Raw genomic sequence first — 25184 nt, forward strand, 5'->3', positions numbered from 1 at the left:
GAGTCTCTCGCCCAGAAAATAGGTTGTGTGATGGTGTTGGGAACATTGTAATAAGTCTCCTATAAGTTTGCGTCATTAATTATTCATTCTCTCGAATTATCATCAAGCAACAAGGACCTGATAATATGATTGTAATCAGTTTTCTTAAATTGTAACAATTTGTTATATTGTTATATATTGTTATATATATATATGCATATATATATATATATATAATATATATATATATATATATATATATATATATATATATATATATATATATATATATATATATATATATTTATATATTGGTGTGTATTTGTGTGTGTGTATAGCAGAGAGAGAGAGAGAGAGAGAGAGAGAGAGAGAGAGAGAGAGAGAGAGAGAGAGAGAGAGAATATTACAGCTTTTTCAACCATGCAAGTTTAATCGCAAAAAAAATTAATTCTGAATCTCGTTTTCAATTGAAGATTAGAAGGAGTTGAGAGATTGCGAGCAAATTCTGTTTTATCAATTATTCCTTAAAAATCAAGACAATTCACTTCCAATGGAAATGCGATTCAACCTTTCAGTCAAATTTCATTCAATTCAATTCACACATTAATGTGAATGGCTAACCTCCACTCCTCAAGTGTCATGCTCAGATGAGAGAGGCAGATCCTCTTGTATGGGGTAGCATAAGTAGCCATTCACATTAATGTGTGAACTGAGTGAAAAGCATCCGGTAAAATAGCCCTTCATGTGTTGAAACCGCAGACTAAATGCATTCAGAGTCATTGTATACCTTCCATGTTCTGCCATTTAACCCCTCCACTTAATCATTGACATGTAGTTCCCATGAAGAATGAGAGAATGGTGATAATTCATTGACAAACATGAACTACATCCAATATAAACCTCTAAGAAATGTCACATACCATGAGCACCTGGGTTACCATGAAGTTCTTGGCCTGGAAGCTCAAGGATACGGTAATCACCAATAGGCTCCTTTCCAATTATGTGAATGCTGACTTCAGCTTCAGGAATTCTCTGAAAGTAAAAAGCAGTGACCTTCAAATTTCATGACATTTCATTGGATTTCTCTTAACAATGAGGCATAGTTCTAAGTATAATACAATGCATTATTAATAGGAGTAACAATAGGCTCCTTTCCAATTATGTGAATGCTGACTTCAGCTTCAGGAATTCTCTGAAAGTAAAAAGCAGTGACCTTCAAATTTCATGACATTTCATTGGATTTCTCTTAACAATGAGGCATAGTTCTAAGTATAATACAATGCATTATTAATAGGAGTAACAATAGGCTCCTTTCCAATTATGTGAATGCTGACTTCAGCTTCAGGAATTCTCTGAAAGTAAAAAGCAGTGACCTTCAAATTTCATGACATTTCATTGGATTTCTCTTAACAATGAGGCATAGTTCTAAGTATAATACAATGCATTATTAATAGGAGTAACAATAGGCTCCTTTCCAATTATGTGAATGCTGACTTCAGCTTCAGGAATTCTCTGAAAATGAAAAGCAGTAACCTTGAAATTTCACGACATTTCATTGGATTTTTCTTAACAATGAGGCAGTTTCTAAGTATAATCTGCAAAATACAATGCATTCTTAATGGGAATAAGTCTTAAAATGTGCAATTCAGATGGTTATACATAATTTCAAATAGATTTTTATATAGAGATATTTCCAAGATTGTGATTTCATGAAAACTAATTAAGAAAAAGATATTTATATACTCTTTCCATAGATCTCTTTTCAAATCTAATATAACAGTTACTAATACTATTGACTTTTCTTTTCCTTCTCATTAGAAATATTAGTGTCAATGGAATGAAAGGTGAAATAATCTATATGGCTTAAACTTTATTTCCAACTACTGACTATTACTTAAGTTTAGTCCTGTACTTTCATAGACAAGTAGGTTTGAAGAAGCACTTTATTTCAATTATAAAAATCAAGATACAAGAACAGTGATCGTACTGAATTACAAGTTTATCTCAAAATAACTGCAATAAATATACTACACAACCTTGATTTGTTAACACAAAGGATGCTTTATGCTCAAAATCAATAGGTTCGAGATCTTGGATTGGTGATAAACCCTTACCAAATTTAAAACTCATTGATACAACTGTTTGGCAACAACAATGCTTCGTTTGAAATTACTGTAACCCCAATTCAAGGTAGTAAGCTCACCAAAAAATTCGATACCCTAAGAGTACAAAAATTCGTTATAATCATGTTGAAAACAATGGAGTGTGGAACCAACGAGGACTATACTAGTGAAACATGGAGATGTGCTTAATTATATGCATGTCATTATTTCAAGATGACAGACTTAAACTGAGTGAGTCATACAATGCATGGACAGTTAACCCTTTTACCCCCAAAGGTCGTACTGGTACGTTTCACAAAACTCACCCCTTTACCCCCATGGACGTACCGGTACCTCCTTGCAAAAAACTGCTATTTAAATTTTTTTTTGCATAATTTTGATAATTTTTAGAGAAACTTCAGGTTTTTTTCAAGAGAATGAGACCAACCTGACCTCTCTATGACAAAAATTAAGGCTGTTGGAGCAATTTAAAAAAATATATACTGCAAATTGTGCTTTAAAAAAATAACCCCTGGGGGTAAGGGTTGGAAATTTCCAAATAGCCTGGGGGTAAAAGGGTTAAAAAGTAATAGAAAAAAAATTATCAATATAAGAAATGAAATATATTCTATATAGAATATTGGGTCATTTAACAACGAAACATAATTACCGATCCAGGACGTATATAAATCTTCTGAAAATAGTGTCCGTTGACTCGGCGAAGAGGCTCTTCATATTTGATATAAAAGGTCACTTTTCTTGCTACTATATTAGCGCTCACTTTAAACTCTTTCATACCGCTGAAATGATAAACATAAAGTATTACTTAGAAAAAATCAACCTTCATTATTCCACAAGAAATTTTCTGTAATCTAAGTGAGATTATGGAGTGAGGTAATTTTGTAACAAACTATTTCACATACTTTCTGTAGAAGATATAAAAACGTCTGAAATTTCATAGAGAACAACATTTGTTGACAAATGTACAGGTGGCATTTCCTTGGACTCAATTCTACATTTTCAAATCTCGGCATTTTGAAAACTTATGTGTGCTTCTCATCTATTACACAGTTGACTGGCCAAATGCTACCTCATCATTCAAATATACCAGAGAAGTTTCCAGTTCAGTCTTTCAAGAACCATCTCCATGATACCTTCAGATGTTGCAGAATCATTCCATAATGCAAATGGTATCACCACAAACTGCCATAGTCCCTATCCATATGAAAAGGATGTCTTTTTGTCAGCATCAACTAATCAACTATATGTATTTGGCGGCATCCAGACTTCCTATCACAAGTTAAATACTGCGTTGCACCACCTATAGTCCATTTCTTTTAGCGATGCTTATTTGCACCGACTCGCAGCGGTGCCCTTTTAGCTCGGAAAAGTTTCCTGATCGCTGATTGGTTGGAATTATCTCGTCCAACCAATCAGCGATCCGGAAACTTTTCTGAGCTAAAAAGGCACCGCTGCGAGTCGGTGCAAATATGCATCGCTAAAAGAAATGGACTATAGTGCATCCAGATTATCATCAATATCAGTAGGGCATACCAGTCACTGTGATGTCAATGAGAGCGCAATAATCCAGTTATATTGGGTGACTAATAAGAGAAAAAAAACAATCAAGATCTGGGAGTAGAGCTCTCTAATTATTGTTGACAGTAAACTTATTGAGAAAATCTCACTTTATTACATTGAAATTGGTGAATTTATTCTCTGGGTTATTCATAACCCGGTAATTAAAGATATACTGAGTAACACCCAGTCACATGCAAACTGGGTGTTCTATCTTTATGAACATAATACAATTGTTTTCTTAGTAACATTGGTTTTGCCGTACAAGGAAAAAATATCAGCAGAAAATACAATGATCAATGAACCTGCTTAATGACTGGGAAAGAGGGAACGGTTATTTGTCTCACATGTGTATCTGTAAAATGAAAAGGTAAAGATTCTGTAACATGTGAATGGAATGATTAGTACCATTAGGAAATCACAAATTTTTAAGTAATTTGTATTTTTCCTAACATACTTACCTAGAACTACCTTCTTAGGAGTTACTGGTTAACTCTACCTAACCGACCAGCTTTTTGTATAGTTTATCTCCCTCTTCCCGTTTTCTACGGGGTCAACCTCTGGCAGTGTGGTACGTGCCCTGAGGCGACCCCGGGGTCAGGCAGCGTGCTAGCTCAGGTCGAATCGCCAGTAAGTTTCTGGTCGCGACGCAATAAACATCTCGCCGCGCTCTCTTACCTTGAATTAACTTTTCCAGAAGGTAATAGCAAAGATAATTCAAAGAAAATGGCATGGTTCTGTTGTAAATAGATTGTAAGGAGAGCGGTGACCTTATAAGATTACCAAAGCAAATTTACCAACAATGTTGGTGACCAAAATGAGATAGGAACTTGAGCAGCAAGATGAAGTTATTGCCACAATTGTTGAAGGATATTCTAGAATTTCTCAACCAGAACATTTACAGAGAGAACAGATAACATGAAATTTATCCCATATCTTCAACTTCAATCTAGATAATTCTATTTAAAAAAGACTGAATAATTGGATGTAGATGTGATTAAGATGTCTGCACCTACAATGGAGAGATGTAACTTATGCTGATCTTCACAAGCTTCAAGTTAAATAGCAGAGAAAAAATGAAATGGCTAATGCGCTTGAAAATATCCCAATTGTTAATATGTGTACCTGTAAAAACAATGTAAACTTTGCGGATGAATCTAGTGTAGATGATCCAAAGACTAGAATACATTACTCTGCATACGACACACTAACGAACAAGATAGGAAAAATTAAAACAAACAATTGTGATCTGCAAAGTTTATAGCAAGAGGGACGATGGACTCAATGTATTTGTTGCCTGGAATTGTTGCTTACGGTCAATCCATAATGTAAATGAGAGGAGCCGTTGTAAAGGTTATGCCTCACCCCAGAGGATAAGTATGTTATTTCAGAAACCTGTGGAAGGGGGCGGCCGATATCATTCTAAAATGTTATCCTGAAATTTTAAAAAATATCCATGATCATGGCGATTAGATTATGTTACATTGGAAAATATCTGGCATACACGACTGACATCATTTTGCTAAACTGCTTTTACTCTTAGAGTTATGGTCCAATTGAATGAATTTGCCACATGAAATTGGACCTTAAGGCACTGAACTAAGGCCAGGGAGGCCATTTAGCACACATACGTGACAGGGGTAAAACCCCGCAGTTGGCGTATGAGAAAACAGTTACAGCAAGATGAAAGAGCAGGAAGTGGGAACTGAGATACGGTAAAAGGCTGAAACGAGAGTGTAACTATTGTCCATTTCTTTTAGCGATGCATATTTGCACCGACTCGCGGCGGTGCCCTTTTAGCTCGGAAAAGTTTCCCGATCGCTGATTGGTTAGAATTATCTTGTCCAACCAATCAGCGATCCGGAAACTTTTCCGAGCTAAAAGGGCACCGCTGCGAGTCGGTGCAAATATGCATCGCTAAAAGAAATGGATTAAAGGTGCTGAAACGACGTTGCTAAGACCTTTAAATAATGCCTACAGTACACCACTTGTGATGCACCGACGGTACTGTCCGCTTAGGGGTATGGGCATATTAAGAAGGAATCTACAACTGAAGAATGTGCTTCAGATTTTGTATTAACTGCTCAAGACGGAAAATAGCAAGAGGTTGCAAACCTATGAATATGGAAATGAAAGCGTAGCCGCAAATACTGATTATACTGTAGATATCGTACAAATGTTAATGTTTTACATTATGTCGATTTAAAGGTTTTTAAAGGTTTAATGGTCGCTCATGAATGGCAGAGGCAAGGGACAGTGACATTGCCCTAGCAATCAGGACAACGCCCTAGAGACTGACCATATATTATATGATCAGCGCCCAAGCCTCCTCTCCACCCAAGCTAGGACCAGGGAGGGGCTGGCAGTGGCTGCTGATGACTCAGCAGATAGACCTATAGGCTTCCCCAAACCCCCCAACCTTAGCTCACAAGGATGGTAAGGTTGCAGACACTAATGGCACTAACGAGTCTGAGCGGGACTCGAACCCCGGACTGGGAAACACCAGGCAGAGACGTTACCGATCAGGCCACAGCAACCCTTCAAATTATAATAGAAACCTTTGAATTAAAGCTTATAAATTAGAATTCCTTTGATACTAATATTTTTGGTGGTAACTGTAACTTAATATTTAATTGCTGATGGTGGCGAGTGTCTTAAAGTTAAAAAAAAATTTAAATGTTAAAGTTTTCTCTTCGTTAGCTATGGTGACGCTGGGGATTTCACAGCTCGAGTCGAAAATGTATTGGGACTTGGTGAACGTTATTTACAAATTGACAGGGAGAATAAGAGACCTAATAAAAACATTAGACCGAAACTTGAACAGGAGGCTCGTTTATCACATGGTATATGTCTGACATGTCTGAAAGCAACAATAAATATAGGCTTACTTCGGACACATAGAATCGCAGACCTCATTCCTAGGTAGACAGCATCCACAAGAGGATTTAAAATGTAAGGGTCGCTTCATTAACAGATAAACTATTATCGATAATATAGATAAATAAGTCATCCACCGCACAATTATTGATACTATTTATCGATAATTTAATATCACTTCCTGAATCTTAAGTTTACGACCAGGGAACAATTTTTCTTTCATATTTGTTAATGGGTTTCATGTTAATAAATAAATGTTTAATTTCACTTGGGTTCACTTTAAATTTTGAACCCATTACACTAATATATTTGAGGCGATTCTATCACAACGATGTGAAAACTTACTTTATAAATAAGAATAAAATTAATATCTTGAGTTTATGAAATGTCGCTTTTTAAACAAAGATCAAAACGATGCTATAAAAGATTAAGGCTGTCGTAGTCACAATGTCAAAAGGATTTCATAAACATGGTTCTAATAATTTGTGATTTTATTTAATTCCTTACGGTTTTATCCTCTTTTTGTCTTTTGATAAAGTTCATGAACACCCGCGTTTTTTCTTCGTGGCAACGTTGTTTGCTGTTTGCAACTTAAGGATAAAAGACCGAAATAGAATAACGAGACAAGGGTACTTCATCAGAAGAACATAATTAGGTCCTGCAATGTTCGTTGCACATTTTAAGTCGCCGAGTACAAAACTATAAACAAGCATCCTTCATTTCTCCCTGTGCCTGTCAACAAGCAACAAGCAGTTACTTGGAGCCATATTACAGCAAATGATGTTTGTTGTATAAGCGGATAAATACGCTTCAAGAGGGTCTTTCCCTAATGAAAGCAATCAAAACAAATTCCAAACTTGGGAAAATATTGTTCACTTTTATTGTTCACTTTTTCCACACAGAAAAACTCGTGGGGATCCCTAGAAGGTTGAAAGGACTTATCGAAAGAAAGTCCTTTAATGTCCCGATGCGTACTTTCTACTCGGTTATCGTCTGACACACCCTTCCTTGACAGGAGAAACTGGGACACCTAAAGGACTCCTATAATGCTTTTAGCTTGTTGTTTTACTTCTTCTTCTTATCTTAAAAAGGTACTTAAGGCGGTGGTCTTTGCCCACTCCGTCTGCCACACTGCAGCTGAGCACACAGTTTCGTGCCAACACTCGCTCCCGCCCTGCATTCTTTCAGATGGGGAGAGAAGAATAGAGACAGGGTCCTTGTCAACTAAGAAAAAGGATGTTTTTTTTTACGTCAATTTATCCCTGGATAAGTGTCGTGAAAGACGTTTTGGGAAGAAAGGTCCCTAATTTTCAAGAATCAAAATTTTGTTTAGAAGCTGGAGGCGAATGATTCAGAGTATCTAGGGCGATTTGATGGGCTGCCAATGTGCCTTTTTGTATAGATGTATGAAGCCAATGATATGAAAGTTTTACAGCACAGGGGGTTCATCCATGATTGGATTGTTAAACGCCAACTTTGACTTTTACTCCTTTTATTTTTCTTTGGAATTTAGCTTGTACCAACCGTGTGTCACACGATCGTACATAAATTATTTTGTATATATTATGCTTGTATCTGCGCTCTTCCATCGCACTAAAAAGAACCAAAATAAACATGTCTGCGTTTTTCCTCTGTAACATTGTCTGTCTTGTGAACATGAAAATTCCTGTTGCCTTGAGGTTTTGTATATAAAGGAGAGTGTTCTTTAATAAAGTTACTCAGTTGATTGCATCCTGCCTTAGAGTCATAACCTTTCTCTCGGCTCGTCACAAGCTCTATTGGAGAACATGACTTAATTTTTTATACATACAGACACACGTATACATTACACACACACACACACACACACTTACAGGCTATATATGGCTCAGGTCTCCTCATAAACAAGTGGTGAGTATTACATGCTTCTCTTTCATACCTCGTCTGTGATTTTTGAGCGCATTATTTTTGGAAGGCGAAGTATGCAGGTTACATTCTCAGGACGTTAAAATATAAAAGTACAAAAGCTCAAATAACAGCTGGACTGTAACAATGTACTAAACTAGATGAATAAAGTAAAAAAAAAAAAAAAAAAAAAAAAAAAAACGTAATTGCGGACCAGGCTTAGAAATCGGAAAAAAAACCTGCAAATTTTATGATAATAATAATCATAATAAAGATTTTTATTAATGTAAGGTTATCACCAATCTACACGAAGAGATTTTGCATAGTACTTCTGTAAACTGAATGGTAGAAAAATGCGTTCAAAATAATCACCTAACAAAAAAGTTGAAACAAACAATGCAGTGCGTTTTCTAATATGCATAACCTGGCATACGGTCTCAATAGAAACAAAAAGTGCACTACTTCTTATAATAAAGTTTCTGGAAAATTTCAGACGAGCCTATTTATTCGAATCTGACGCACCTAAAGGCACAGGGAATTATTGCAGGAGCAGGTTTTTTTTTTTTTTTTTTTAAATCTAAGACAATACCAGGGAATTATTGCAGTTTTTTTTTTTTTAAATCTAAGACAATACCAGGGAATTATTGCAGTTTTTTTTTCTTTAAATCTCAGACAATACCAGGGAATTATTGCAGGAGGTTTTTTTTTTTTTTTAAGACAATACCAGGGAATTATTGCAGGAGGTTTTTTTTTTTTTTAAGACAATACCAGGGAATTATTGCAGGAGGTTTTTTTTTTTTTTTTTTTTTTTTTTAAGACAATACCAGGGAATTATTGCAGGAGGTTTTTTTTTTTTTTTTTTTTAAGACAATACCAGGGAATTATTGCAGGAGTTTTTTTTTTTTTTTAATCGAAGACAATACCAGTACTCGTATTATCCGTATTTGTTGCAATAAACTATCACTGATAATATTCAAAGGTCAATTATTTTATATTGAATGTCACGGGCAAACAATTTATCACTCCTCCCACTATCACCAAAGAATTTGTGCTTAGTACATTCTTTCAGTTTGTTGACCAGATTTCTAACCATTTCGAAAACATTCTTTCAGACCTACTCCATAATATTAACTTTACGTTGACGTCTCTGGCAATATTTTTTTTTTTTTTTTTTTTTTGTGTCTACTTCAATTACAACAGATTTGTATCAAAATTCAAAGTTGGTTTGATCAATCTCCTAATGATTTTTCTAGTTTCTATAGTAATATTAATGATATATACGCCGTTCCCCTGCATTTAAAGCCGGTTAACCCACAAAGGGAATATTTCACGCAGTATTAACATAAGTCTTTGAGATAATATCTATCAACATTGAACCTAAGTTCACTAGGCTTGGTCCATCTTCGTTAGACTCTAGAATCGAACACAATACCTTTAGTTTGCCAGTTGGACTCGCTTACCAGAGAGAGAGAGAGAGAGGAGAGAGAGAGAGAAGAGAGAGAGAGAGAGAGAGAGAGAGAGAGAGAGAGAGAGAGTACGAAAATCGAAGGACAATAATGGCTATAATGCAAAACAAAAAAAAGGAGAAAGTCTCCACACCTTCTACCAACAGAGAGAGAGAGAGAGAGAGAGAGAGAGAGAGAGAGAGAGAGAGAGAGAGAGAGAGAGAGAGAGAGAGAGAGAGAGAGAGAGAGAGTACGAAAATCGAAGGACAATAATGGCTATAATGCAAAACGAAAAAAAGGAGAAAGTCTCCACACCTTCTACCAACGAAGAGAGAGAGAGAGAGAGAGAGAGAGAGAGAGAGAGAGAGAGAGAGAGAGAGAGAGAGAGAGAGAGAGAGAGAGAGAGAGAGAGTGTGTACGAAAATCGAAGGACAATAATGGCTTTAATACAAAATAAAAAAAAGGAGGAAGTCTCAACACCTTCTACCAACAGAGAGAGAGAGAGAGAGAGAGAGAGAGAGAGAGAGAGAGAGGAGAGAGAGAGAGAGAGAGAGAGAGAGAGAGAGAGAGAGAGAGAGAGAGAGTACGAAAATCGAAGGACAATAATGGCTATAATACAAAACGAAAAAAAGGAGAAAGTCTCCACACCTTCTACCAACGAAACTCTAGCTGAATCGTCTTGTTTACAAAACAGAGTGATGGTAACTTTCAGTGTGTTTTCTGTGATATCCGGGTTGATTCTAAGCAGCAGGTGCCCAAAGCTTACGTAGATAAAATAAGAAAACCTAATTTCCGGTTATGCTAATGTTTACAGAACCAGTGAATATGCTCACAAGCTGGTATGGATAATTTAACAAATAAACACACTATATATATATATATATATATATATATATATATATATATATATATATATATATACTGTGTATATATATATAAATTTTATATATACGTATATACATGTATATATATATATATGTATGTGTATATATATATATATATGTATATATATATATATATATATATATATATATACATGTGTTTATATAATAAAGTGCGCGTATTTATGTACACAGACAAATAACCAACTATATATATATATATATATATATATATTATATATATATATATATATATATATATATATGTGTATACAGTATATTTATATATATATGTATATATATATATATATATATATATATATATATATATGTATATATATATGTGTGTATACAGTATATATATATATATATATATATGTATATATATATATATATATACTGTATATATACTGAATATATGTGTGCGCGTGTGCTTGTGTGTGTATATGAGTGACTTGGTGTGCTTAAGGGGGTGTGTGTATGTGTGTATATATATATATATATATATATATATATATATAAATATATATATTTAAATATATATATATATATATATATATATATATATATATATACTAAAAAAAATTACTTTAATATTTTACATAAATTTGTAAACATACATGAATCTCTGCTACCACATTTGCATATTTCATTTGTGTAGAAAACCATATGCATATATCCATAATTATACATTTTAGAGAAAAACATCTCAATGAATATACTGAAAGGCAGTTATGATGACCAGTGATATTCATTTATATATATATATATATATATATATATATATATATATATATATACTGTATATACATTGATATATATACTGTATATATACATATATATATACATATATATATATATATATATATATATATATATATATATATATATATTATCATCATTAGCTGTTCCTAGTCCACTACATATATACATCATATACATACATCTACAAATACACACATACATATATACAGTATATATATATATATATATATATATATATATATATATATATATATATATATATACATATATGTTATCTATACATACTGTATATGCTTATATATATACAGTATTATTATATATATATATATATATATATATATATATATATATATACATATATATACATATATATACATATATACGTGTGTGTTTGCCTGTGTGTATATAAATATATTTGCGTGAGTGTACAGTGCAGTATGTAGATCAGCATATATATGCAAAACTAACGAATTCTTTCCCGAACAAAAACGAATGGAGCTTGACACTTCCCGTCACATAAATTTAGAAGAGAAACAAACAAGAAGAAATTAGGTCGAAGCTTTTTCTTTTTCTCTGGTCTTTTTTTAGGTGAAGCTTCGTGTAGCTTATTGCTTTTGCATTTCATTTAATTTTCTTCTTATGCTTTTAACATCGAGAGAGAGAGAGAGAGAGAGAGAGAGAGAGAGAGAGAGAGAGAGAGAGAGAGAGAGAGAGAGAGGGGGGAACATGATTGCAAGTTTCAGTATAACCTGTCATTATTATTAATTATCCTCTGCTGAATAGTGGATCCACAGTGATGGTTGTATAAATATGAAGATTGCTCATATCCGGATGTGGTCCCAAAGCAGAGCCGTATATCAGATGAGTGAAAAAATACTCCATTTGTAGGGATCCAAAACTATTATATAATAAATCCAAGCTTCTTTCAAGTAGGACATGATACATACATGCATACATACATACATATAGCAAGGCACTTCCCCCAATTTTGGGGGGTAGCCGACATCAACAAATGAAACAAAAACAAAAAAGGGGACCTCTACTCTCTAAGTTCCTCCCAGCCTAACAAGGGACTCAACCGAGTTCAGCTGGTACTGCTAGGGTGCCACAGCCCACCCTCCCCCTTTATCTACCACAGATGAAGCTTCATAATGCTGAATCCCCTACTGCTGCTACCTCCGCGGTCATCTAAGGCATCGGAGGCAGCAGCAGGATACATACGAGAATAAAATTATAAAGCGTGTATGTATGTCAAAGAGATGTATTCTTAACAATTATTATCATCCTTATCCCTTTTATGAAGTTGAGTGCACGAGTCACCATCAATATAATCATTATCATTAGTACAACTATAGTCCATTTCTTTTAGCGATGCATATTTGCCCCGACTCGCGGCGGTGCCCTTTTAGCTCGGAAAAGTTTCCTGATCGCTGATTGGTTAGAATTATCTCGTCCAACCAATCAGCGATCCGGAAACTTTTCCGAGCTAAAAGGGCAGCGCCGCGAGTCGGGGCAAATATGCATCGCTAAAAGAAATGGACTATAACTACTCTTATCTTTTATCATGCCAAACTTTTCTGAGGGTTGACAAAGCTGCTGTAAAACTGATTTTTTCACGAAGCTTAAACATTATTCGTTCAATTGTTGGAGAACGAACTAAATTTTCTCCTGCAAGTCCCTTTCGGAAGATATGGCGAGTTTAATCATTCAGAATGTAACCTATAGTCCATTTATTTTAGCGATGCATATTTGCACCGACTCGCAGCGGTGCCCTTTTAGCTCGGAAAAGTTTCCTGATCGCTGATTGGTTGGACAAGATAATTCTAACCAATCAGCGATCAGGAAACTTTTTCCCAGCTAAAAGGGCACCACTGCGAGTCGGTGCAAATCTGCCTCGCTAAAAGAAATGGACTAAGTTTCCTGATCGCTGATTGGTTGGACAAGATAATTCTAACGAATCAGCGATCAGGAAACCTTTTCCCAGCTAAAAGGGCACCACTGCGAGTCGGTGCAAATCTGCCTCGCTAAAAGAAATGGACTATAATACTTCTGGTTATGTACTGTTGACACCAGATTAGAAAGATTTACGATTTAGTACCGGAACAGTCTTACCTGTGTTCTACGAGAACGGGATCCTTTGGTCTTCCCTTCGACACTTGATAAGATCTGCTGGCTATGGGCTTCTGCTTGACACTGCTGGTGAAGTTTGTGCCATCTATCTCCCTATTAGGAAATACAAAACAGCAACATCAGTCTTCTCATCCTACCTAATATGATAAATTATTTAGTATGACTTGAGGTCAAGAGCATTAGGAATAAATTAAAGAGGAACACGTAGAAACAGCAGAGAAAAGTTAGCTGAAGTACCACCCACTATACATAAAATAACTTTACGAATATTGTACGTTATAAGTTTCTAAGATGCACTTGAATTTATTAGTTGGAAACAAGAGGGGAAGAGGGGAAATGGTTCTGAGCATAATGTTTTGACATCAGATATTATACTTTCAGCCTGAAAAAGGCCAAAGCGGCAACCCTGAAGGAAACGCACATAACAAGGGACGATATGAAAGCATTTTCCGGCAGAGTCATCTTGAAAGGGAGTGTTGTCGGGTGAGGGTCCGTGTTCATGACCGTAGCTTTGACGTAGGTCTGGGCGTATCGGTGTTCGATTCTCGAACTTACGCTGTAGGCGGTGATTACACCAGGGGCAGTGTTTGAGTCCTGTAGGGAAGAAATTTTCAATTTAGGACGATATTTTGCAGGGTGGTATTCCATAATGAGGAGTGATGAATATTGAAATGGAAAAGCATTTGAAATGAAACGCATAAACTCTTTCCAGTTCTAAAAATTATCAAAAATGATGATGATGGGATTAAAATTTAGATATGATCTCTAGGATACCATTTGAGATTACTGGTTAGATTTCACCATGATGTAAGTCGTACAACAAGTTGTAACACATGAAAAAGTTTGACTCTTAAACACGATGGATTATATATATATATATATATATATATATATATATATATATATATATATATATATATATATATACTGTATATGTACATATATACATGCATATATATAAATAAATATATATATATATATATATATATATATATATATATATATACTATATATAAATATTATTATATAAATACATAATATACATACACATATATAAATTATATACATATATAATATATATATACACATATATATAATATATATATGTATATATATATACATATATATATATATATATATATATGTATATATAGAATATTATAAGCATTCAAGTTTGTATATAGAAAGCAGTACATGTCATCATAGGAAGATATATTGCAACCTTCATGGTTAAAGCAAAATGCCCTAGGGAGGAGAGCATCCAGTACTGAAAAGCAAAGTAAAGATTAAACAAGAAAAGGGCTTTAACAAAATGATAATAACAATATCAACATGACTATATACAAAAGTAACGACAGTAGTGAAAGTTTTGAAATTGAAGATCATAGAAAAAGGTCATAGATGAAGACAAAGAATAAGATAAGTATAAGGCAATAACTTGATAAGCCGGTAAACCTGCTCAATAAACCATTAAAAAAAAAAAAAAAAAAAAAAAAAAAAAAAAAAAAAACACGACGACATTAACTAAAGTCGTGTCCTTTAGTGTACCCCGTCGCAACAGACCTCTAACCAAAAACCATAAAAGGACACAGTACGGAGGCTATGGCACTATCCAAGACTAAATAAGTTAGTTTAACTTCAGCTGTCTTCCCAGAAGAGCTGCTTACCTTAGTAAAAGGTTCTTTACTAGCCCAGGCATGTGGGCTAATAGCCGCTGAATAGTTACACCAGCTATACTAGGTGAGATTGTAGTTTCGTATACTTACATTTGTCAGATGCGTTTAGGTGTGGAAAATATGTAAGGAATACATCAGGCTATACTGTCCAGTGTGTGTGTGTAGGCAAATGAAAGAGCTGCAGCTAAAGGTGCCAACATAAAACTTTCTGGCCAGTCTTTAAAGGAACCTGTAGCTCTTTAGTGAAAGTATCTCAAAATGCAATAGAGGGTTGAAGAGAAAGAGTGAAAGAAACAATATTTTCTCAATATAGAGAATTTTCTGATGAAACCAACAATTACAATTTGCAATATTAGATGGAATTTATGAATTTGGGTTACATAGACAGGAGCTGAGGACTGTGAAGTCATTCCTCCCCAAGTGAAATTGGGATAAACCAGAAATTGCAAAGCAAGTGCAGCTAGGGGCTAACACTGCAAAGACCCTTAAGTAATGCGTACACCACACTGTATGAGGTGCAGTGATGGCCAAAATATGGAAAGCAACCCAGTACAGATATGATATGGAGAAGTAAAAAAATAGAAGAAAAATATCATATGATAAGAGAAATATCAATGTAAATACACACAAAAAATCATACTGTATTTAGCAATCCATTATTTAATTAGGGAGACAAATGGACAATTCAGATAGAAAAAAAAAAAAACTTCTAGAAAGAGGGGTTATATTTAGCCAGATAAAAAAGTCAAAGAATGAACTACATATCTTTTACTGTGTACTGGATGGTATGGTATGGGAAGATCTGAATCCAAAGGATGGTCAAAATTATGAAAAATCTTAAAGGATACTCAAAGATCTCCTATAACAACTGTGCCATAGATTAACATTCAGATAAAGAAAAACGGATTTTGAGCGAAGCGAAAAATCTATTTTTGGGTGAGATGGCCATGACGTCCTGATGGAAGGTTCCTTTAGTAGCTTCCCAAGGGTATATAGTCATATATACCCTTGGGAAGCTACTAAAGGAACCCTCCATCAGGACGTCATGGCTTGAGCCCAAAAATAGATTTAAAATGAACCAGCTGCTGGAGAACAAACTGGCATAAAAATAGGTAAAACATGGCAGAATAACTAATAAAATATCTCTTCAAAACAGACGAGACTTTAATATATTCAGCAGCCACAGGTAGACATTCAGGAGATGGGATTGACGCATAAAGAGAAGTATCCAAACAAGTCTGTATCTGTTGGTGTGGTACTGTTATAAACACACTATGGTTCCAATTAAAATGTCTCTTCAATGTGTTATATATTTTAGACTTGCAGGTTACTTCTTCTGAATAAGTCTAAGTAAGTTAACTTTAAAACAGTTTATTAGTAGCTCCATCACAGGAGTATAGATGGTTTGGTCGGATGACCATTCCTTATGACAGGATGACAAGAACTAACAAAAATATATTGTCTGATGATAACGTATACTTATTTATCTCAGCATTTACGTAAAATGGTAAACACAACATTAATATAGGAAGCTATCTAGATCCGGTGAGACACAACTCTTCTCACGGTTTGCATTGTGTTTACTCTTCACGGAAAATGTTACATTGCAAATGTTTAGCTTGGTCTTGACTTTCGCATCCTGTTTATGACTGACTTGGCGTTCTCACACTCCTAACTTCTACATTGACCTCTTGGGTCATGGATTTAATCATGTAATTTTACACACATTACATATTCATGGTGGAACTTACATATCACGTGTATATATGAAATGTAAAGGGCCATTAGTAACACTTTGTAGAACACCAACTACTACAGTCCTGTAGTTACTAAGATCTCCATGATATTACTGAAATCTATAACTTATACATTCAATAATGATAGAAAGATATAAAATAACTCTGATCTGCTCAAGTTTGAAAACAAGTCAATGAATGTATTAATGATAATGAATGGTTTTCCCGTGTGAGCACATATTCATAGGTAAGCTTTTTCAATTTTGGCTCGAATTTCGGCCGAAATTTTCGAAAACATTTTGGGCCCGAAAATCGCCTGAAATTTTCGAAAAAATTTTGGCTCGAATTTCGGCATAAATTTTCGCCCCGAAAATCGGGCGAACTACTTCCTGTGTATGTTTTAGTATAAACTTGTTTACGTTTGTGTGCAAAACAACATGAAAAATTGAAAGGTTGCTCATGAATGGCAGAGGCAAGGGACAGTGACATTGCCCTATCAAGCAGGACATATATATATATGACCAGCGGCCAAGACCCCTCTCCACCCAATCTAGGTAGACCTATAAGCTCCCCCAAATACCCCATCCTTAGCCCAACAAGGATGGTGAGGTTGCAGCAACCAAAGGAACTAACAAGTTTGAGCAGAACTCGAACACCAGTCTGGCGATCACCACGCAAGGGCGTTACCAAAAAGGCCACCATAACCGTTTTCTTCCTGGGAAACAAATAATGGTAGATGCGTAATTTAGGAACAATTTAAAGCATTTAAGCTAAACCCAGTTATTTGGGGCCTCACCTTCCAAGGCCGTTCTTTTATGTTTATCCCCATAATTTCCCTTCACTCCATATTTTTTTCTCTTCATTACTTTCAACAAAAGTCTTGCAATTCTCACATAATTCTTTTTACTTGAATATTTGGCAAAGGACTAATTAAGGGGAAGGTGACCCCTTGCAGTTGTCATAACAATTTCATTCTATTTGATCCCAAGACTCTCGAAAAACTGCTTGGATGTCGTTCATGAAGGAGTAGGGTGCCCACTGGCCTCTTTCAACCCCATGTGATTTATGGCAGGGAGCTGGAGAAAGAATTAGGGCCATAAGAGCTATCTCGTGTTCCACTGGGATGAATAATACTTAAAAAAAGGAGGCTTTTCAAGGAAAAGCTATCCAAAAAACATATTTGGGAAAACACTTGAAAAATGAGCCACTCCTATCGCTTGCATGCAAATATAACCTTTTTTTTAAAGTAGGAGATAAGGTTTTTCTTGAGCTGAGCTCAAGAGATGAAAAATATTCTCTTGTGCACAATTCTACATAAACTATATGCTAATGGAAACGTATAATGTTTCCTTTAGTTTAGATTTTCTCTTGATTTTTATAAAACTGCATTACTGAATTTCAGATTCATCTACACCACTTGAGACCATTATTCATCTAAATCCTACAAAACATCAACTTATATGGTAAATAAATTTTGACCTTTCAACTGGCCGTTTTTGTATTTTCTGTGACCCCTTGGAAGTCTCTCCACTTTTTTTTTTTTTTTCTTTTTTTAGACTTATAACCAATAGCGCATCAGCTATCCCATTCTAACTCTTTTAGTGCTGGCTACCTTTCCATAGGTGACGGATTGAAATAAAAACAATGGTTTGATTATGTAATAGAATTATTTCTTTAGTGTTTGATAAAAGCATAAAAAATCTACTGCCCGTTTCTATTCATTTGATAAGTAGCTTCTTACTAGACTTTTTCAACTGAAGTCAAATGAATAGCACAGCTCATTAAACTTACGGATTTTGGTAGCAGCTAATAAGATACATCTCTCTCTCTCTCTCTCTCTCTCTCTCTCTCTCTCTCTCTCTCTCTCTCTCTCTCTATATATATATATATATATATATATATATATATATATATATACATATATATATATATGTATATATATATATATATATATATATATATATATATATATATATATATATATATATGTATATATACATATATATGTGTGCATATATATATATATATATATATATATATATATATATATATATATATACTGTATATATATATATATATATATATATATATATATATGTGTGTGTGTGTGTGTGTGTGTGTGTGACTGAGACAATAGTTTTAATTAATTTCCACAACCTTATCGTCCATCCTGGATTGAGGCAGGGAGGTTAGGTGGCATCTAATAATCTACCTGTTGAATCATCAGATGTCATAGGCTGGTCCTCCCTAGTTCTAGCTTGAGTGGATAGAGGGCTTAGGAGACGATCATTATGCAACGTCGCAGTGACCTGACCTTTGTGACCTGACCCTTGTCTCTGCCCCTTATGGCGGGGCTTTAAACTTCTCTGCATGCCTCAAGATAACGTAATATTCAAAGAAAGCGATGATTTAGTGCGATACTTGAGAGGGGTCTTAAAAACTCAAGGCAAAAAACGACACCAATGATGGAAGCACTCTTTGCATGTTTTACATTGTGATTCAAATATGCATGCTTTCTCTCTCTCTCTCTCTCTCTCTCTCTCTCTCTCTCTCTCTCTCTCTCTCTCTCTCTCTCTCTCTCTCTCTCTCTCTTGTTAGTTAAATACTGTGGGTCGAGCCGGAGGTAGAGGCATAATAACCATCGACATATGTTAGCGTCAGTGCTAGAGAACTGAAAAGACTTGAAAGGTTTGTTAACCTTATAATGTCTTTATTTTAGATTTAATACTTTCTAGGATTTTCATTATTCTGGTATTATTTTTCAATGTATGTACTTTCCTTTGTCAGAATACCTTTTATGCTTTAATTATGTACTTGCTGAATATATGTGTACATAAATATAGTTGTAATCTATTGGTCTCTTCTTTTTGTAGTTTTTTGTGTAAGATATATATATTTGTGTAATTTTGTAATTCTCATACTCCGGAAGGGGTCGATAGAATAAAATTTGCTTTGCCTTTGCTTTGCTTTGTACATTTGACTTCTTACTGGCATGTCAATTCATTCACTATGTACCAGTTGTTTAGAAACTAATCCGAACTATGATATTTCATTTTCTTTGGGAAGTTTTTATATCTTACATCGCACGCTTCAGGATTTATTCATTTATACACACATACATGCATGTGTCGCAGTCAGGGGTCCTCAATTGCAGTGCCCTTTTACTCTGAGTCTGAGGTCGAAGTTCAACAAGCGTCAAGCAGATAGCGCAAACTTTACTGTTTTTGACCTTCTGTGAAGATGACATGGAAATATCGTTTTTTTTTTTTTTTTTTTTTTTTTTTTTTTTTTTTTTTTTTTTTTTTTTTTTTTTTTTTTTACATACAGTTCCAATATGTTTCAGCACTGAATGTCCTCCCTGGTTCTATGCTGGCGGGCTTTAGTAGCTTCCATGAATCAATTAGGTATGGATTTGCGCATTATCAATTATTTTTACATTGATTTAAAATTCACATGTCCAGCTCTGTATAAGAGGTTCCTATATATATATATATATATATATATATATATATATATATATATATATATATATATATATATATATATAAACTTCTCTCAGAAATGAAAAACTAAAGAGTAAAAAGAAAAACAAACTTTCGGGATAGCATACTTCTGATATATACCAAATAATGTCATTAGAACCCGCAACTGATATCCTAGTTAAAAAACAGATTGCCTCGAGCCACAGGGGCCCAACAGGAAAGCAAGCAAAATAGGAAAAACTAATAATCAACATTATGAACATGGTTATATACAAAGGGGACATCAGGGACAGTCTTGAATCTTGATAAATGTTTAAAATAAAGAGAAGGAAAAGGAAACCTCTTGGTCAACCAGCTGGTAAATTCAATCCTTTATTAGGGCTGCCCAACAAGTTATTTGAAGAAGAGGGATGACAAAAAGGACCAAGGGTACCTGAATGTATCATTAAGCAAAACAACTATAACCCAATACCACAGGAGGACATGGTACAGAGGTTAATGCATAATCGAGGATGAAAAAAAAACATTGGTTTGATTTTGGAATGTTCCTCTCCTAGAAGAGCTGCTGAAGTCTCTTTAATCCTTTTTATATAGGCAGGCAACCACTAAACTGTTCCAGTAGCTATCCACTCAAGCTTGACAGTAAGGGTGCGTCCAGACGACCATTAAGTGCCCCTCAGGGAAACATGTTACCAGAGAAAGAAATGAGCGGATATGACGTCAGATAGACAAAAACCAAATACAGGTATTTGAAAACAATAAAAGCTACAAGATCTAGATTAAGCTATGATCACTTTACTTGTTCAGGCAAAGATTGGCAGGCAGAGTTTGAACACCTGGATACGCACAGTTACTCGACTAAGTCTAACTTTGGGGTAGAGAGTTTTTTGGTCGTTTACAAAATTGTAATTCTTCTGAGAAGCAGAATTAAAAATATAAAGCTTCAATGGAACATTGTGATTGCAGCTGCTTGAAAGAACTACCAGGGGAACCCCTTTAACTATTTTACATGAACTACAAGATGACTACGAATCAGACTTTAGACCAATTATACGAGAATGACCCTAAAACAATATAAGATCTTTTTAAAGATGGTAAAACCATTTATAACAATGCCGATAATATCTATATAGGACAAAATCGTACAGCAAGATGTCATAAAGTAAACATATTACTTTGAAATCATGTGCCTACTATTGTAACTCCTTCTTGTCTGAACAACAAACACGGTAAAGAGGTTATGTGCCCATAGTGTTTTCGGTTTGGATGTTATCAATGATCTTTACCGTTCGTATTGTGCTGTGCTAAGGGTGTTTTCCGGTCAGGCACTGACTGGGTCATGTATACACATTACAGTTGTCGGATATGTGAGAAAAAGTAAAATAAAAAAAAAAATTATCCTAAACTGTTCAGTGCATGTGTAAGCAACGATAAGGAGCATTCAAAGGATCCCATAACTCTCTAGTGGCAGTATCTCATTAAGTGACAAGTGCCTTGACCAATCTAATACCTATTTTTATGAGGACTTTATATATTCCTTATATAGGAAATAAACATCTTAGGTCTAGTGACTATTAGTTGGGCTCAGTGTGGTAATGTGTTAAGAACATTAGCACATTAGTCATATGGCATGTCATATAATTAGCTGTCTGCCTGCAACTTTTTAGTTCAGGTTTTACAACTTCCACAAACCTTGTCGGACATATTGATGACTGTCATGGGTAGATTCAATAATACTGAAGGAATATACTATCAAACTAGAAAAACCCATATCTTTGCCAAGAGTGTAAACAACTAAAAGAGATCCAGCTAGAATTTTTTCATCCCCTCATTGTTGTCAGCATTTTGGGGGCAAACCGAGCCTCAATCAAGAGTGTCTGCCGCGAGATTGAAATTATCTTGTTTCGACAAAGATGTCATTTTAACAATTAGTGTAGTCGGCATTTTTGAAAACTCAAGGTTCAAGGAAAATCCCTGTTTATGGAAAACGTTATCACATGACACGCTCTTGTTATGGGGCAACATCAGGTCCAGATTGCATCAGAATTTTGTTCTAGAAGCTTCAATGGCGTGACCAAAATAGGCGTTTATAAGCAAACAAATCAAGATGCAGAATATTAAAAAAAACTTCACATATGGAAAAGACAAGAGCCCATCGTAATTAGCTCCGCCTATGCATGGGTATATAACCTTCTAGAAGGGACTGTCCACAGGAGATAAGACAGGAGAGGAGCAATGTCCAGGCGGATAGATACCAGGTTCAGACGATAAAGAACAAGATAAATAGACCAGAAGTCGGACAGAGCCAGTTTCCGACCTCCCATTCAGACGACAAACACCTATCTCCAAAATCTTGTCATGGCCGAGACGAAGAGATAGAATTGAAGCAGCCAGCTCTACTTGCTTGTGACGAGAAGCAGCCAACACTGCATGCTCACTGACCTTCCTTTTAAAATATTACCGAATTCTGGGAGAAGACACCCCTTCTGTGACGTCTTCGAATCCGAGATCATATAGACAGTTTCACCTAAACTTCAGCCGTCCTTTTGCGACGATCTCAAGCCTAAAGCCTCGTACCTCATTTCAGCAACTGAAAATAACTCAACATTCCATTAAGTATTGTTTTACTTTACTGACAGTTCCCCCTATATAGTAATATTTTTGATTGATTCAATTAATCTTTCAAATTAAAAGAAGCAACATTATTTGTCTTGGAAAATAGGATTGTGAATATACGTGTTGTGTTTTTTGTTTCGTTTTATATTCATCTTTCAAATTTCAATTGCTGTTGTCGAATCATCTTAGTTTAGAGATTAAAAGAACCTGTATCGATTATAGGATCATAACAATGATCAGTAAATATAAACTGCCCTTATCTGGACTTTTATAATCATATCTAATGGACAATGCGTAAATCATACTATAGTTTACATTATTCATGGTCATAAAGTTGTGACGGTACCAAGAGAAGGTTGTGAACTCAAAGGCAGGATGCAATCAACTGAGTTCATTTATTATAGAACACTCTCCTTTATATACAAAACCTCAAGGCAACAGGAAATTTCATGTTCGAGAAAATGACAATGTTACATAGGCGACACGCAGACATGTTTATTCTGGTTCTTTTTAGTGCGAGGGAAGAGCGAAGATACAAGCATAATATATACAAAAGGAATTATGTACTGTGACGGCGCCGAGTAAGGTTGTGAACTCAAAGGCAGGATGCAATAGACTGAGTTTTTTATTAAGGAACACTCTCCTTTATATACAAAACCTCAAGGCAACAGGACATAACAAGTTCGAGAGACAGACAATGTCACAGAGCAAAACCGGAGACATGATCATTCAGGTTCATTTTAGTGCGAGGGAAGAGCGCAGATACAAGCATAATATATACAAAAGGAATTATGTACAATTGTGTGACACACGGTTGGTACAAAGTATCAAAGTTATACAATTTCCTAATCTGCTTCATCATCTCAATCTCACCCCTTAGGCACAGTTGGTATTTACAGACGCCAGACGATTTCGTTTGCCACAAGGAGACCTCTCAAGGTAAGAGCTATAAACTCCTTTACATACTCCGGAAATGGGTGGTCATTACCTTCGCCAGAAGGTTATATTTTGAAAAGCGTCTATTCATTTATTTATGTTTGTTTATCTGTGATTTGCATAACTCAAAAGCTATTAGGACTGAATCTCATGAAATTTGGTAAGATAACTGCCCATTATCCAAAGTTTGAAAGCGATTGGGTCAAAGTAACAAAAAGGTAAAAAGAAGTCTTCTTGCTATATCATGGTCATTTTTTTCAGATTTGCCTGAAACTAGTGGCAAAATGTGCGAAATTCAATTGCCTGTCTTGTGATGAGAGTGATTGGGTCAAAGGTCAAGGTCAAGGTCAAGGTAAAATAAAACGTCTTTTTGCCATATCATGGTCAATTTTTATCTGATTTGCATGAAATTATTACCAAATGTGCGAAATTCAATTGCCTGTCTTGTGATGGGAGTGATTGGGTCAAAGGTCAAGGTCAAGGTAAAAATAAAATACGTCTTTTTGCCATATAATGGTCAATTTTTATCCGATGTGCATGAAATGATTACCAGAATGTGCATAATTCATTGCCTATCTTGTGATATACAACATTAATATAGTGTCGTCATTATCAGTGTAGCTGTTGGGGTTCAAAGTTCAGCGGGGTCGATGAACGTGCAAAAAGTGCAGGTTTCATCATTACATGATTATTTTTATTCGATTGGTTTACATAAGAATTTAATTGATTTTTGAAGCGTAGAGGTCACGAAAAGGTATAAACGTCTTTTAGCTATACCGTGATTAATTTTTATCAGATTTTCATGAAACTAGTGCCAAAAAACGTGCATAATTCAATTGTCTATCTTGATAAACATGATATAGGAGAAGGTATGCGTTCTACCGACTGCCCATTCTAGATATGATTTCAGATGACATATAATGTTGATGCTGTAGGTAAATGAGGTATCAAAGTGATATGATGGCATTTTATAATGCTTGGTAGATATTCCCTAGGACATACAGTCCTGCATTTCAATTTGGAATCTTAGTTTCTCTGATTAATGCCTAAGGCACCCTCACCTAATATAATTTCAAGTAATGCATATATGTAAATAT

General features: G+C 35.0%; 1 protein-coding gene across 4 annotated transcripts in view; it reads right to left on the bottom strand.

The window, feature by feature from the left end:
- Positions 1 to 25184, bottom strand: part of LOC137646440 (inter-alpha-trypsin inhibitor heavy chain H2-like) — a 572711-nt gene that overhangs the window by 52268 nt on the left and 495259 nt on the right. For all 4 annotated transcript variants that reach the window (XM_068379557.1, XM_068379551.1, XM_068379547.1 and 1 more), the window contains exons 6-9: positions 14063 to 14235; positions 13624 to 13734; positions 2752 to 2881; positions 900 to 1011 (exon numbers count right to left, since the gene is read on the bottom strand). In XM_068379557.1, the coding sequence (XP_068235658.1) occupies positions 900 to 1011; positions 2752 to 2881; positions 13624 to 13734; positions 14063 to 14235 (526 nt within the window). The remainder of the gene's footprint in view (positions 1 to 899; positions 1012 to 2751; positions 2882 to 13623; positions 13735 to 14062; positions 14236 to 25184) is intronic.

This window comes from Palaemon carinicauda, chromosome 1, assembly GCF_036898095.1.
Source record: "Palaemon carinicauda isolate YSFRI2023 chromosome 1, ASM3689809v2, whole genome shotgun sequence".
Taxonomy (NCBI): domain Eukaryota; kingdom Metazoa; phylum Arthropoda; class Malacostraca; order Decapoda; family Palaemonidae; genus Palaemon; species Palaemon carinicauda.